Source organism: Symsagittifera roscoffensis, chromosome 1, assembly GCF_963678635.1.
Source record: "Symsagittifera roscoffensis chromosome 1, txSymRosc1.1, whole genome shotgun sequence".
In the NCBI taxonomy this organism is placed as follows: Eukaryota; Metazoa; Xenacoelomorpha; order Acoela; family Convolutidae; genus Symsagittifera; species Symsagittifera roscoffensis.
Window position 1 is genome coordinate 62,774,926 of NC_087062.1, and position 16,789 is coordinate 62,791,714.

Below are 16,789 nucleotides of genomic sequence, written 5' to 3' on the forward strand. Positions count from 1 at the left end.
TTTTGACCTATTTTTGGACGTTCTCCATTTTCTCCGAAACGACCCTGCCAAATTTCAGATTAACAGGAGCGAGCGATCCCCAAAGCCTGTTCTTTATTAAGCTAAAAACTGATTTGCAGCCAGACATCATGAATTGCGGTTTCCCAAAAATATGCAAATAAGTTAATACAAGCTTTGCAAAGAACTGGTCAAACGAGCAAAACCAACTCAATAAAAAAACTAACTGTTAGCACAGAATATCTTGAACAGTTACCTTTGCCAAAAAATGTCTGTTGCTTTTTAGGCACTGGATGGGAGGAGTGTTAGATATTAAGCATTTAAAAAATTCGACAAGATGGCCACAAAATTGTTTAAAAAAACAACAACATCAGAATGAGACTGGGACCACAACTGAAAAGTATTTATAGCGACATCACCTGCGGTCTTTGGAAGAACCGATTTTGCTAATAACACTGAAATTTTAATCTTAAATGTGTGCACCAGATGAATAAGCTGATAGAAAGTTACGCAAACATACATACAGACAACCAAATCCGACTTTCAGGAAAAAATGGTTTATTGGTTGGAAACTTTTATTTTCGGTCTCCCTTCGGAGCTTAGAGCAATTACTAAAACTCTACCCTAATACATTGCAATGCAGTCAAATCGGCAATTACACTGATGACAATTTCATTGAAAGATACTAACTAAGTCGAAGATGACTATTTCTACCAAGGGCGAAGTTACATTTCACAAAAACAAATCATAAAACAGCTAAAAAAACCAACCAGTTGATTTAAAAAAAACTTGAAAAATACGAAACACTAGAAAGATTTATGTCTTCGAGCCTGCCACTGCAAGTTATCGGAAATACTTAGAAAGAAACAAACAAGCATGTTCAGTTTAACATTCGCTTCAAAAAGTAAAAAAAAACAAGTTACTTTACTTTAATGGCAAGAACCTGAATTTGAGCTCATTTAAAAATGTGGCCTTTTGAATTTCAAGAATCTTTTATGATGGACAAAGAGTATATTATGAGTTACCAAATTGCTAAAAATTTTCAAGACAACAAATCAAAGCCTAAATGTCAAAGAGACAATATTTGGCACATACCAACGCATATGTAGCAGAATGTCCTATTGCAGTATATCACAGACATGGGATATAAAGAGGCCGAGTTTTAATGTATCGTTTGTTAGAAATGTTAAGTGAATGGCTCAGATTTTCTGAACGGTAAAACGGATGCTCAATCACGTTTTAATATATCTGCGCATAAAAATATCTCTATACTCGCCAATACCCCAATAAATTAGGCTTTAACTTCTGCATCAAACCAACAGACAAAAAATTGCTGTTTTATAATCTTTGATTGGCAGTTTTGATGTCAAATTATGCCGCTGACAAATTATGTCCTCAAACGTGTAAGAAGAGCAATTGGTCTACCAGCAACGAAACATAGATGTACTGGCCTACCAGCAAATATTTAGATGCAAAATTTGCGATTTAAAAAAATAAAACAAAATGTTAAAAATTGACACTTAACTAGTCCATAGCCGATTCCCTATTAAATTTACGGTGAAAACGCTTTTGCAGGGGCGACCTTCATTAAAATAACTCAATTCGATTGTTTACCTTATAACCAAATTCGCACAGTCATTTGTGGGAAATTGAACGAAGTCCAAAACTGGGTCAAAAAGTAAAATATATATTTTTTCAGTCGATAACAGATTCCGTACTCAAATTGAATAGAGATATCGCTGATGCAGGGTATACCCCTACAGTTTTTTCTTCCGACTGAACCCTTTTTCTTATCAGACCCGACCAAAAATAAGGAGAAAAACGATAGTGCGACATAAAAGTTTGCCAAGCAGAAAAGAGTTTATGTGCAAGAAGTACAGCTCCTGGTCAGAGTAAAAGACCCGGACTTTTGTCTTCCCAAGCATTTTGGTTAACTCTGCTCCAAAAAAAATACTCAAATCTAAGGAACTTGAATGTTAATTAAAACATAGCCAACAGACAGTTGGAAAAAAGTCAATTAAACGCAAGTTAACAGAAAAAAAAATACTTTTTTTTTTCAAAAAATCTCATCTTTCGAGTTTTAAAGAAGACAAATAGATGCCCTCAAAGCTCGTTTTGAATTTCTAGAACAATTTATGATTGGTGCAAGTTTGATGAAAATTAAGAAAACTGGATTAATAGGTAGTTTTTACCCCGCTGGGGATCTATAAAAAAATGCCATTTTTGAAACTAAAAGCCGTTTAAGTTTTTTCGCACCATTTCAATGTTAGTTTTTGGAGACGGCTATTTACCTTACTTTCAACAGATGAATGTGCCTTTATAATTTAGACTTTTTCCTTAAATAAAAATTAAAATAAAAAAAAACCAAGACCTATATAAGAGTCTTTACTTCGTTCATTACGCCTGTAAACAACTTTTTTAGGTGAGAAAGTCTACAACGCCTGAATAACAGGCAGCTTTGACAATCGATGAATTTAGTTGGTCTGTTTCGCTTGATTATTAACAAAGAGTTAATTAATAAAACGGTTTCTTATTACTAACACATAAAGCTGAACTTTGCAGACACAAACCAAAAAAAATTCCCTAACGGATACTAAAATTTAAGAAAAACCAAAAAATTGTACTTAAAAAAACCCACCAACTAGATTTGCACCGCTAATCTCCAAGTTTAGACGCATTTCATCACATGTGCCATATCACCGTCCGAATTCCAAACACCAGTAACCAAAAAGCGGATAAAGCAAATAAAAAATTGTCACAAAAAATAGAGCTATAGAAATTAACTAAGGAAAGAATAGGTGCCAGAAAGCAATGCTGAATAACACATTTTGATACGTGCCGGAATCAAACTGCCGACCTGGAGATTGCAAACTTCACTACCTTGCATCTGCGCCATGGTTACTTAGCAAAAGATAACCACTAGCAACTAATAAAGCAATTATAGCAGATGATATTAACTGACAATGTACCACCAAATGAGCAAAATTTTTCCAGTTGATTGGGGAAAAAGTGGATTTGTTATATAACACTGCACAGTGGTTTTATCAGAACGATAAAGATTTAGCAGTAACGCTCAGTATAACGCTCAGTATAACGCTCACAAAACGCTCAGTATAACGCTCACAAAACGTATGAATCAGTAGAACGCTAAGGTTCACTACTTATCGATACCGCGGATATACTAATAGCGTCATAGATTTAACAAATTGCTTGTTTCACCTCAAACACTTTTAATTGTTCCGACCTCTGAAAGTCGGACCGTTGTCTTCGGGTCTGTTTCAGTTTCTACCAAAATCAGATTCTACAAGTAACATCTGAATGTGTCGAGTTAAGTTTTGATTTTGTTATCATATTGAAGCCCTTTTAGTCAAGATTCCAACGTTTTTCAAAAACTTGACCGTAGCTAAGAGACAGTTGGAAAAGAGTAAACTAATGCAAAAACAGTAAAAAAAAGACTGACTTGTTTTAAAAAAAATAAAACATCAATTTTCGAAAGCAAACAATTGATGGCCTTGAAGCCATTTGAAATTTTAGAAAAATTTAGGATCGATCATTTTTTGACAAAATTTCTAAAAACGAATTCAACAAGTAAATCTTTTATTTCGCTCGGAAATCTGGAAATAAAATTCAACTTTCAAAGCCAGAAATCGATCCTGTTTTGTGTGAACATTACACTTTTGCTGGTCGATAGTGGAGTTTACCCTCTTTCAACAAAAGCAATGGAGTGAACTTAAGAAGAAATCAGAAGTCAAACCGCTGAAAAGTAAATTTGAGCCTGAAGAAACTTAACTTTTCCAGAAAAACGCTGGAAAAAAATCATCATTACTTTTATAAGAATCTGAACTACGTTCATGAACTTTTACAATACCCCCTGATTTGAAAGTTTTGCTTTGTAGCCTGGTTTCGAGCGAGTAACTATTATAATACGAGAAGCTTTCATTGGAGCAGTTAAAAATCTAGTTGTAAAACGACTTGAACTTTTTAGTTTCTTTCTATTCTAATGTTCGAAACTTTTGTCTTTCTTCTTAACACATAAAAAAAGCGACACAAATGTGACACAGAGGCGAAGCTGCACTTCGTAAACACTACTGAAAAAACAGCAAAAAGTAACTCTAAAAAGGCAAAAAAATTATATATATTAAACAACAAGATTTCAAAAACTTTGGCTCAGTGCCGGTATTGAACCACAGAAGATAGCCAACAGATAGGTGCAAAAAAGTAAACAAAAACAAAGAAACCGATAAGAAAATGATTGAGATTTTTTGAATTTTTCAACTTTCGATTTTCCAAGAAAAAAATTCATCACATTGGAGCTCTTAGAATTTCAAATACTGTTTATGATTGAAAATATTTTCGTAAAACTATCACAATTAGAGAAAATAAATCAATAAGTTATTGTTTTATTCTGCCGGGATATCTTAAAATGAAGATCATTTTTGAAATTAGAAATCATTAACGTTTTTCATAAACTTTGCACTTTTGCTGTTCAATAATGGCGCTGTAATTTCTTTTAAAAGGTAATAAACTGGACCTGAAAAAAGTCTGAATTAAAACGTCAAATAGCAAATCAAAAATTCCAGTGAGAACAAGTTTGCTAACTTTTTCCTAAAAAACTCATCAAGACCCATATAAGTGAAAATCACTACGTTCTTTAACACTTAAATATACCCAGAGATAAAGAGTCCTACGTGCTCGTGTATGCGCCATGGTCGATTGACAATCCAGAAAAACAACCCACAAACTACGCTTATTAAATATAGATGCTTAGAAATTGTCAATACTATACAGCATAAGTGCCACCAAATGAGCACTATATTTGAGAGTTGGGGTTTATGGATTGCTCGCTAGCTAGCTTGGATAATAAAAATGGATAATATAACTCTTCGCTCGCTAGCTTGCTCGTGTAAAAACCGGGTTTGCACAGCCACCAGCTACTCTTCTTCTCGGCTATGTTTTTCGTTTAATGTATACAGAACGTTTTATTAGAGCCTTTAAAACGTGTCTATATTCTATTTTCAAGCTGCGTCTTATTTGATTGTTTTCGCCCAAGTTTCCAACTCGCATAAAAAGATTATCAGAACTATTTCCCCCCAAGTACACTAACACAAAAAATGAGAGTTGTCACGTAATAACTTTTAGGTAATTGACCTCATAGATTTAATCAACAACGACACAATCAACAAAGACATAAATATTCGAGCACTTATAATTTGACGTTCGAAAATTAGAACGGATTAAGTTAATTAGTTAATAACAGAAAAAAAATTGAGGACAGAGTAAAAATGTCCGACATACCAATATGTAATACCACATTTTACAAATAAATTGTTTCCGAACAATATTATGTTCCAGAGGTGAACTTTTCAGGGGTTTTATAAAAAGATATGTTTTTACTTGCCTCGTAGGCGAACACGATCTTCTGGTCTGAGTTGGTGAGTAGGAGTGGCTTGGGCTCCTGGTTCTTCACACTGCACTGGCCCTCCTTGCCTATCTCCATGTCCTCCAGCGAAACACTGCAACACAATACGTCTTCCTAATTACTGTAAGAACTATATAAGATCATGAGCTCACTGTTCAAACTGGTAAGAATTATTTCGTAGAGGATGATGCGAAACAGGTTTACTTTTTGCTATATTATGAAACAAGTTTTTATAAAGTATGTTACGAATTTAGCCAACAACTTTGGAACTTTAGGAGCACTTTCTGGACGGGGCCGGAAAATGTTTCTAACCGAAAATACAAGTTTTCTTCCAAAAATTTGTAGAGGCTGTTTACCTAGCATGAATTTAAAACAGAAAAGAGAATGATTGCTAGAGATTAGTCGGTCTTACTGTTGCGCTTTTTGATTCGAAATCTTTGACCTTCACCGTCAAAATGGCCGAAAATAATCCAAAAAATTACGTTGATTTATTGAAAAATCTTCCCCCAGATTCCAATATTGACCCCAAATTAATGATTCCTATTATAACTAGCCTTTTGACAAGAGTTGATTCTCTTGAAAATGTATTTAATGAAAGAACTCAGGAAACAATTGACTTAAAAACAATGTTTTGATCTCGAAAAGCGAGTAAATTTTATGGAAAGATATTCGAGCAAAGATTGCTGAATTTTGATATCAACCCTACTCGCCCAACCTGATTTCCGACATGTGCACCCTAGTTTATCATTACTTTGTTGGCTATGTGTTATCACTGGAAGCTATCAAGGCATGTCATCCTCTTACGACGCGCAAGGATTCTGGTAAGAACGTTCCAATTATTTTGAAATTTGTCTACTTTTCGGCGTACGTTATCTGGGCAGAAAGGTGTACAGGGAAAAATTTAATTCATAAATTAACGTGTGCCGAAATCAGATATGGAAGTTGAAAGGAAAAGCGATGACATGAACCTTATTACAACGACTCATAACTGCCAAGTGAAAGTTTTTTGCTAACGACAAAATGGCTCATTTTATTCCCAAAATGTAAATTGTCTTGCTGGAGTGGAACAACGAGCTAATATTGCAGCCAAAAAACAGATCAGTCGAAATCGGCCAAGATCTCACAACTATCCTCAAGCAGTTCAAAAAACCTTCAATATTGGGCGCCATATGGGTGCTCAACTAAATACCAATTTAACTCCTGGTATTTCGAGATGGTCAAAGAGGAATTTATTGCCAGAAATATTGATAATCAGGCCTCAAAGAAATTGAATAATGAAAGAAACGGAAGCGCTTTATGTAGAAAAAACAGTAACAGAAGACGCTAACAAATAAGTTCAATCAACTTGACTGAAGTTATTTTTTCAGATTGACCTGGAGAGAAATGTAGAAGAACGTCATATGGGCTACTTAAAAGACAGTTTTTTTATATTTTTTAAAATATAAGGTCCCGTAGATGCCACCATGACCAACTCGGTATGGATATTAATCAGTTAGAACAAAAACCTTTGATAATTGCACTTTGCGAAACCTGAATGTGTGATAATGATTATCTGAATCTCTATCATTTTGATGGCTGCGATCCCTTAATTTCTAAGCACCGAAAGTATCAACGAGGTGCTGGATGTGCGTTTTATGAGCGCAATGATGAGAATTTTTAGTTAAAAAATGTGGAGGTTAAATTCGAATGCATAAACATATCTATTGTTTATAAGTTAGTCAAGACTAATATTTCCGTTGTCTATAAACCACCACAGAGCAAAGAGCAAAAATGAAGATTTTTTGAATCACTTTGAGAATTACCTTCAGAACTTAAATGCTTTGAAAACTATTTTTTTAGTTTGTGGAGATTTTAATATCGATACTTTAGATTGCAAGCCAATTTCATTAATCTAATTAAAAACTGTGGTGAAAATACTTTGGAATAGCGATCCAACTCGCTTACTTCAACATCGATCCGCAAGAAAATCAAGACCCGCAATAAGATCCGCAAGAAAATCAAGATTACTTCTATAGAAATCTTGAAAATCATTATGTGACGAAAATATAAATATTTACTCCTCTTAGAAAACAAATTGTCGAAATCTTATAAGCTTAGTGATCCCATTTAGAAAATATGTCCGTTAGTTGAATCCATAGTGTCAACAATTGATCGTTTTGCGCCCTTAGAAAAATCATAATCACAAAAACAGTCATGAGTTACCGATTCAACCAAAAATCGGCTTTTCAGGAAATGGGTAAAAATCCTACTGAATCGAATAAACTGAAAGATTCTCAAGCTAGAATTTTGGCAACAAAGGTAAGAAGAAACGAAAAAGTTTATTCGACAAAAAAGTTTCGAATGGTAGAAATTCAACGCTGTTCCAGGCCTTTAATGAATTTTGCAAAGGAAACTCCAGAAACACGAGTTTTTTTGGACGCTGATGTTTTTATTGAATTTTTCGCCTCAATTGGCGTGAAACTGAGGAATCCTGAATTTGATTACAAACAAGCGGTGGGTTATGTAGATCGGATCAAAAAATCAACGCAATCAGGCCTCAAAGAAATTGAATAATGAAAGAAACGGAAGCGCTTAATGAAGAAAAAACAGTAACAGAAGACGCTAACAAATAAGTTCAATCAACTTGACTGAATTTATTTTTTCAGATTGACCTGGAGAGAAATGTAGAAGAACGTCATATGGGCTACTTAAAAGACAGTTTTTTTTATATACTTTTTTTTAAATATAAGGTCCCGTAGATGCCATCATGACCAACTCGTTATAGATATTAATCAGTTAGAACAAAAACCTTTGATTTTTGCACTTTGCGAAACCTGAATGTATTATAATGATTATCTGAATCTCTATCATTTTGATGGCTGCCATCCCTTAATTTCTAAGCACCGAAAGTATCAACGAGGTGCTGGATGTGCGTTTTATGTGCGCAATGATGAGAATTTTTAGTTAAAAAAGGTGGAGGTTAATTTCGAATGCATAAACATATCTATTGTTTATAAGTTAGTCAAGACCAATATTTCCATTGTCTATAAACCACCACAGAGCAAAGAGCAAAAATGAAGATTTTTTGAATCACTTTGAGAATTACCTTCAGAACTTAAATGCTTTGAAAACTAATTTTCTTGTTTGTGGAGATTTTAATATCGATACTTTAGATTGCAAGCCAATTTCATTAATCTAATTAAAAACTGTGGTGAAAATATTTTGGAATAGCGATCCAACTCGCTTACTTCAACATCGATCCGCAAGAAAATCAAGATCCGCAAGAAAATCAAGATTACTTCTATAGAAATCTTGAAAATCATTTTGTGACGAAAATATTTATAAATATTTACTCCTCTTAGAAAACAAATTGTCGAAATCTTATAAGCTTAGTGATCCCATTTAGAAAATATGTCCGTTAGTTGAATCCATCGTGTCAACAATTGATCGTTTCGCGCCCTTAGAAAAATCATAATCACAAAAACAGTCATGAGATACCGATTCAACCAAAAATCGGCTTTTCAGGAAATGGGTAAAAATCCTACTGAATCGAATAAACTGAAAGATTCTCAAGCTAGAAATTTAGCAACAAAGGTAAAAAGAAACGAAAAAGTTTATTCGACAAAAAAGTTTCGAATGGTAGAAATTCAAAAACGCTGTTCTAGGCCTTTAATGAATTTTGCAAAGGAAACTCCAGAAACACGAGTTTTTTTGGACGCTGATGTTTTTATTGAATTTTTCGCCTCAATTGGCGTGAAACTGAGGAATCCTGAATTTGATTACAAACAAGCGGTGGGTTATGTAGATCGGATCGAAAAATCAACGGTTTTAAATATTACCCTCAAGAAATTGAAAGCGCCATATAAATGTTGAAGAACAAAGGTTCAAATGGTCATGATGGCATAAGAAACAAAATTAAAAAATTATCGCTGCCTGTAATTTCTGTAAGAATTTGCAGCCTTTTCAACCAATGCGGTAACAGTGGTTATTTTCTTCAAAGCTTAAAAGTTGCAAAAGTTATGGCCCTTTTTAAAGGGAGGTTTGAAGGAATCTCGGGAAAATTATAGAGCAATTAGTTTACTCAGTTCACTCAGCAAAACTTCCGAAAGGATAAAATTCAATAGAATGTTTAACTTTGCTAACAAACAGAGGATTCTTCATGAAAAACAGTTTGGTTTTCTAAAGAAAAAGTCATGCGTGGACGCATTAATCGAATTCACCAAATTTAATAGAGGGATGGGACAAAAAATTGGTTGGTCAATCATGCCTTGTTGATCTCAAAAAACGCATTTGATACCATAAATCATAATCTTTTTTGGACAAAACTGGAACAATACGGCTATAGAGGTCGGATTCATTGTCTTCTGAAAAGTTACTTTACAATCGGTTTCAATTTGTTCAAACTGAAAAAATATATATCTTCCAGGCGCTCTATGTCATGTGCAGTACCGCAAAGGTCAGTTTTAGGTCCGTTTTTGTTTTTAATATATATAAATGATCTTCTGTAAATTGCTGAAGGATCTGAGGTAGTTCTATTTGCTGATAGCTTTGATAGGTCGTTAAACAAAGTGGATAGATGGTTCAAAACGAATGGACTTAGCGTCAATCATAGTAAAACTCAATTAATGAAATTTGGTAGTAACTTTTCAAACAATTTCTTTGCTTTTGGTACTTCAGTTCAAATTACAAATAAGTGCAATTAATTAGTCATTTTTGTTGATAAAAAACTTAGTTTCAAATTTCACATTAAACATGTGTGCAAAAAATCAACTAAATTTTGTGGCATTGTCTGGAAAGCCAGGTATATTTTTTTCTAAACAACAGATGCTTCGCTCTTACAAAGCATATGTAATTCCTACAATCACTTAAGGAATTTTAATATACGGCAATACATCCTAATCTCACCTTATCGAGATAATGAAATTACAAGAAGAATCTTGAGAGCAATTTTTTTAAAACGTAGATATGAGTCAATCAAAGAAATTATATACTTTTTTGAGATATTTAAATACTTGTTTATGGAATTGCGATGGAACAAAATAAATGGTTTTCTGTAGCAGATTTACTCCGAAAAAAGTGCACCATGTACCAGGAGCAAAGCGAAAGGCGTAATTTAAGTGACAACATTTTCTACTACAGCTAAACAGAGATCGCTTACAGTTAGAATTGTGCAGGCTTTTAATTATTTAAAACAAAATGACTTAACCTGTTAATACATATGAAATGTCACAAGTTAGCTGATTGAGATTCTATAAACAGTTTTTTCAAATTAACCTATAAGACAATCAGGACCTCTATGAACTGTTTTCTAACTTGAGCCCTTAAATTAATTTGTTTGTTGAGTTAATGCTGGCTGTCTTCTCTTTACTCTCCAGGATATCCTACTCGATGAGCAGTACTGCTCTTTAGTATCTCCCTCCAGACCTAAAATATTGCTTTTGGCGTTGTATATGTAGCTGGTAAAGTAATTCAAATTTTAAATAAATTCCAGAAGGGAGACCAGAACCAAAAATGAGTAGGAGTACATTTCTCAAGTAACAGGCCAAAGATTTTCATGAACGAAATATATAACATACTCAACAGAAAAAATATAACACAATCAACAGACAGTGTGATAATTGTCAATATACAAGACGGAACCGAAAAAAAATTGACTTATTTTCGGAAACTTTTCAGCTTATGAATTTCGGATAAAAATTAATTTCACATTAAAGATCGTAGAATGTCAAAAGTTTGGATCAATAGGAATTTTTTGATCCGCTGGTAATCTTAATATGAAAATCCACATTCGAAGTTGAAAGTCAAAAGTAACTTCTTAACTGCAGATCTCATTCAACGGTTTCACGCACTTTTACTCTCACAGTCTCCCATCAGAATGCTTTTTTTGCTTTCCGAGAGCGTATTTTGATTTCCTTTTTGAATTTGAATTCATTTTGTATGGTTATAAAACAAAAGACGATGAATAAAAAAACACATGGATCAATAATGAGCCGAAGTTCCTCTAGGAGTTGCCCTGGATAACCTTACATAATATTGGAGAGCAGAGGTAAGCTGTTTTACGGTAACTGGTTACAGATCAGGTCAAAAGTTCTAAATTTTCGTTTATGTATGGTGTCGTGAATTGATTGCAAAACAGAGCAAAACTTTTATTTGACATTTTTTCGAGAATTTCAGGAATAAATAACAAAATGTGTTAACCCGACATTTTTCAAATTTTAGAGGCAAAAGTGCAATAACAAACAGCATGTAGAAATTTTTTCTCTGGACCTAGTCAATTGTCTTTCTGAAAACTGCGAAACACTTGAAACAAAGCGGTGAATTATTCAAAATTTGATGAATAGTCTCTTTCAAAACTTGAAAGAAGTAATTTCGTAAAGTGTTGCAATCGCATCTTGACTGAAAACAGAGTGTATAGGATTAAACTTGCGTTTGAAGAAAACTGTTCTAAAGATTCAGCTTTGCATCAAAGGAAAGCAATTTAATTACAATTTTGGTGGGCAATCGTGTGCCAGCAGAGCATGTCTGATAATTATCTTTTGCATTTATATTGTAAAACTGTAGAAGACATTGTCGTGAAATGTACCTTCTAGCTTGATACAGTACCCCACTTGAAACGGACCACATTTTTGCTACCATGGTCAATGAATTCTAAATGTAAATTTTGTATTAATAAATGCTCCAAAATTTATGAAATCTTCAGTGAGTTGAACTTTAGATGTTAACTTTCTATTAATAAATACGTCAAAACAATTAAAACTTTCAATAATTTGAACTTGGAGCTCACTAGAAAACTTAGTAGTTAGGTGCCTTTCTGCCAAAATTGATTTTTAAAACTCTTTGTACACTTAATTGCCAAATGATTGGCCTTTTCGCGGACAGTTAAGAAAGAAAGAAAGAAAGAATATATTTCTCCAACATAAATAAACATACAATCAGAGCATCAAAAAGAGAGATTGGAGAAGACATACAACGGGATCCTAGGATCCCCTATGCGTCTGCCATTACGGGCTATATTAATAGGTGAAAACTAAAAACAATAACCAATGAAAAAACTCTTCCACCTTTAAATTTTTCCACAAAAAAAATCATAAAATCTATTTCAAAACTTATGGCAAACTGGTGTTCACATCTATGTGCCGCTCGTTATTACAATGCTAATTTTTAAGAGATGATATGATGGAGAAAATTTACCGGAGTCATCCATCCGCCCACTTTTGTGCAAAGGAATTACCTTAACCACCATAAGAGACCTTGGAAAAATACTTTTTTCTACTATGGTCAGATACAACAGTTGTAGCAGAAAAGCTTATTTTTCGCTAATTCATTTCCTATATTTATGTCAAATTCATAATCAAACCGTAAACTCTTTTGTTACGTTCAGATGATTGAATTTCAGTGAAACCAAGATGAAATTACCTTCTGGGGAAAACTTCGAAGCCCACAATGCGGTAGGTGTTCTCTTCTGCGATAAAATGGTATTTCATCACAAACTGCAAGTAGTTGTTCAGCGCAACCTGAAAACGAAATTTACCAAACTAGAAAAAAAAACTCAAGCGCATTCAGTATTTCACTAGAAAAATTAACTATCACTGTTCGATTTTTGATTTGATGTTACTATCTTTTTGATTTGATGATTTGCTAACATGTTACTTACTATCTTCTGAGATGTATCGTAACTTTCATATCTTGATTTAATAAGCATCTTGTGTTAACTTATAGGACTTATTGCAGCTTGACATCTCATATACAACTCACATTTTTCACTCTTTTGATCTCTTCAAGATAACTGCAACTGATTAGTTAGAAAAAGTGAAAATACAAATAACAGCAACAACAACTAACAGCCAGTTTCTTGTCTGGAGTCTCCACCGCCGAGCCCACTTTGTACCCGATCTCGTACTCTGTCAGTCTGGTGTGTATATTCTTGTAGGGCGTGGCCACTGGCAGCCCGTCTGCCATCAGATGGGCCGAGTACTCGTCCTGGATTTTATCAACTAGCTTGGCTACCTCTTTACTGGACAGCTCCTTGTCAGCCCCACACAGTACTTTGCAAGGCAGATTGGACATGAACTTGATGTCATAGGGAGTGTTCACTATCCTGTCCCCTCGCAAGATCTCACCTATTGACAAGTAACTCATTCAGTCTTCTTATTTCGAGAAAATCCGCCCCTAACCTCGAGAAAATCCTATATTCTCCCCTGCTTGATACTGTGTGTTTCAGAACCGATAGTAGCTCAAAAAACACTTTCCACGAGTAGTGGTCAATTTTTGTCTATCTAGCACTTTTTGATATTAGCTAATTGCACTGGAAGATGTTTTCAGATGTTACCTAGATTTTCGGATTTGTATGCGAGATTATTTCCACTGGGCTTGCAGAAGGGCAGTGAGTAATACTCGTAGGGTAGCTGTGCTTTGTCGCTGGTCAGTTTAACTGCTTTGATCTCTACCGGGTCATCCTTTAAATAGTCCATTGGCGCCACTCCCGGGACCACAAAACAATCACTTAATCTCGTACAAAACAGAACGACTGATAAGGACGCTACAATTAACAACTCGAGGTGCTTCATTTTCGGAATAATTTTGCCGCAATTGCTACCACTTCTATTTATTTGGCTGGTGGTTCATTAGACCTGAAAATAGTACATACACTCCGAATAAAAAAATCGAATTTCGAACCAGCTATAAATTAGTTTTAACTTCTTCGTTAAAACATTGAATAGGAAAGTACGAACACAATAATACAGCCCATAGACACTTTGAAAAATGCTTGTGAATTCAGGGACGCCGTAAAAATTGGTTTTTTGAACAACTGTTAAACTCATTTTTGAGCAGAATACAGCCATGAAAAAACGAAGTTGAACAAGGACAGACGGTTACCGTGCAAAAAAACCCGAAATATTCCGACCTTAGTCTTAAAAAATATATCAGTCTTAAAAAAATATAAAAGTTTTGTGAATTAGCATTGTTTTTTCTGCGCGGTGTGAATAAACGTTCTGAATGAAAAACTAAAACATAGGCATATTCGACAGTCAAAAAAAAATAGGCAAATTGGACAACAATTTTTTAAAAGAATTGACTAGAAAAGCAAACAAGAAAATTTCGCTAACGTTAATTTTTTTTGCAGTTTTTTGAAATTTTGATTCAAAAGGCGCTAAAAAAACTAACTTTACTCGAGTAAAACTAATTTTTCTCGGCTTAAATTAAGCTATTGTTAACTTTTAAAATAAGCAATTGTAAGCCTGCTCGCTCGCTTTCTTCGCTCCAATCAAGACAAAAAATCAAACTTCAAACCGGTTTTTCTCGACATTGGGAAAAGTTTTTGGAAACTTTTTAATGTCCAATTGCTCAATCCTGTCCAATGATTATTTGTACAACCTGACTTTGCGTGAAAAAACAAGATAAAAGAAAAACAAGGATAGACGGTTACTGTGAAAGTAGCAGAGAATGTTCTGAACAGAATATCCTAGAAAAAAAATTTGTTCAAATTAGTGTAGTTTTTTCTGTTGTGTGAAAAAAGATCGAAACGAAAAAAAAATTAGGCCAAAGCGACAGTCATATTCAAGTAGGCCAATTGGAAAACAGTTGTAGAAAAATGGCCAGAAAAACAAAACAAATCGTTAAGCATCCGAAAATTTTCAAACCTTTTTTTGCAGACTTTTTATTTAGAAGTTTTTGATTTCCAAATTGGCGCTGGAAAATCCAGACACTAACTTTCATTAAGTAAAACTACGTTTTCACGGCTTAAATTAAGCATAAATAAGCTATTGCAAGCCATCACGTTCACCTTGTTAGCTTGAATTTTGGCCAAAACTAAAAAAAAATCAACCTATTTTGTCAAAACTGAGAAAACGTTTCAAAAATTTTCAATATCGGTAGAATCGCGACAAAGGTTTTTAACATTATATATCACTCGACTCATTTGAATGATTATTTTAAATGATTTTGCGTGGAAAACAAAAAAAAAGAAAAAACTAGAACAAACCCGAATACAATGTTCCTCCACATAATTCAAATGGTCGGAACAACAAGGATAGCCGGTTACTGTGCAAGTAGCATAGACTGTTCCGACCATAGTCTCAAAAAATGACAACAAACTTTTTTCAAAAAAGTGTCGTTATTTCCGGCGTTGTATGCTCAAAGTAGCTGAACGAAAAACTAGAGATTAGGCATATTCGACGCTCATAGTAAAATAGGCAAATTGAAAAACAAAATTTAAAGAAAAATGACTAGAAAAAACGAAAAAAATCAAAAAATGTTAATAATTGTTCAAATTTTTTTTGAACTTTTGAAATTTTTGATTCCCAAAAGAAACATAAATACTAAAAAAACTAACGTTACTCGATTAAATATTTACGTTTTAACTTGAGCTATTCTAAGCTTTTAAGCCATTAAAATAAGCTATTGTAAGCCCTTTATTCGCTCGAATTAGGACGAAAAATCAAAAATATTAAAACCGTTTTTCGCGACAATTATTTTTTAGTCATTCAAATTACAACTCTAAGCTCTTTAATAAGATATATCACTCAACTCTCTCCGATGACTAATTGTGGTAGCTGATCTTGCGTGGAAAAGAAAACAAAAAATACACCGGAATACAAAGTACTCCCCATTTTTTTTAAATGGTCGAAACAAAAAGTGTCAATGAACTCAAAAAAAAATTAAGGATTTTATAGACTTTTAAACTTTCAATTTTCAAAGGTAAAATACAACGTGTTAATGCTCTTTGAATATCAAGCATCTTTTTTGATTAACAGTTTTTTCATAAAACTAACCCAATTTCAGATAACAGAGTCAAAAAGTTATTTGTTAATTCCGCTGGGAAATCTAAAAAAGAAAATCAAACTTTGAAACTACAAGTCATTCACGTTTCCCCTTTTTGCACTTTCGAAAATTAAGGTCGTTATTTGCAAACCGCAGAGTATCAAAAACAATAAGTAATTCCCTTCGATCATTGACAATTAAAGTATCGCTAAAGCTCCGATATTTATGAACTCATTCTCACCCCATTTTGGAAAACTTTATCAACAGAAACTGTTTTTTATTTCAAAATTAAGCACCACAAGTAAATTGAAAGTCAAGATCCATCTACTGCTTCACTTGCGCTTTTTGACTAAAAGGTCTAATTTTGTTAACGCATTTGAATAAACTTTTCAAAAAAACTCCCAGAAACAATAAGCGAGAACATAAATGCACTAATATGTATGAGCACACATCTGTAGTTATTACAGCATTTTACACAGAGGCGAAGTTGCACTTCGCATACACGAGCAAAAATATGACCGATAACTCTACTGGGAAAAACTGAATGAGTAAAACTTAGAGTCTACATTATTTCTTAAGTGACGCACGCCAATTATGAGTCTACATAATTGCCAAGTGATGCAAGCCAATTAT

At 33.8% G+C, this 16,789-nt stretch overlaps 1 protein-coding gene across 1 annotated transcript in view; it reads right to left on the reverse strand.

Annotated features, from left to right (window-relative positions):
- Positions 1-16,789, reverse strand: part of LOC134847372 (transmembrane 9 superfamily member 4-like) — a 530,188-nt gene that overhangs the window by 13,370 nt on the left and 500,029 nt on the right. Inside the window, exons 2-5 of the mRNA XM_063864551.1 lie at positions 13,725-14,025; positions 13,238-13,515; positions 12,812-12,909; positions 5,396-5,510 (exon numbers count right to left, since the gene is read on the reverse strand). Coding sequence (XP_063720621.1) covers positions 5,396-5,510; positions 12,812-12,909; positions 13,238-13,515; positions 13,725-13,962 — 729 coding nt within the window. The 5' untranslated portion in view covers positions 13,963-14,025. The remainder of the gene's footprint in view (positions 1-5,395; positions 5,511-12,811; positions 12,910-13,237; positions 13,516-13,724; positions 14,026-16,789) is intronic.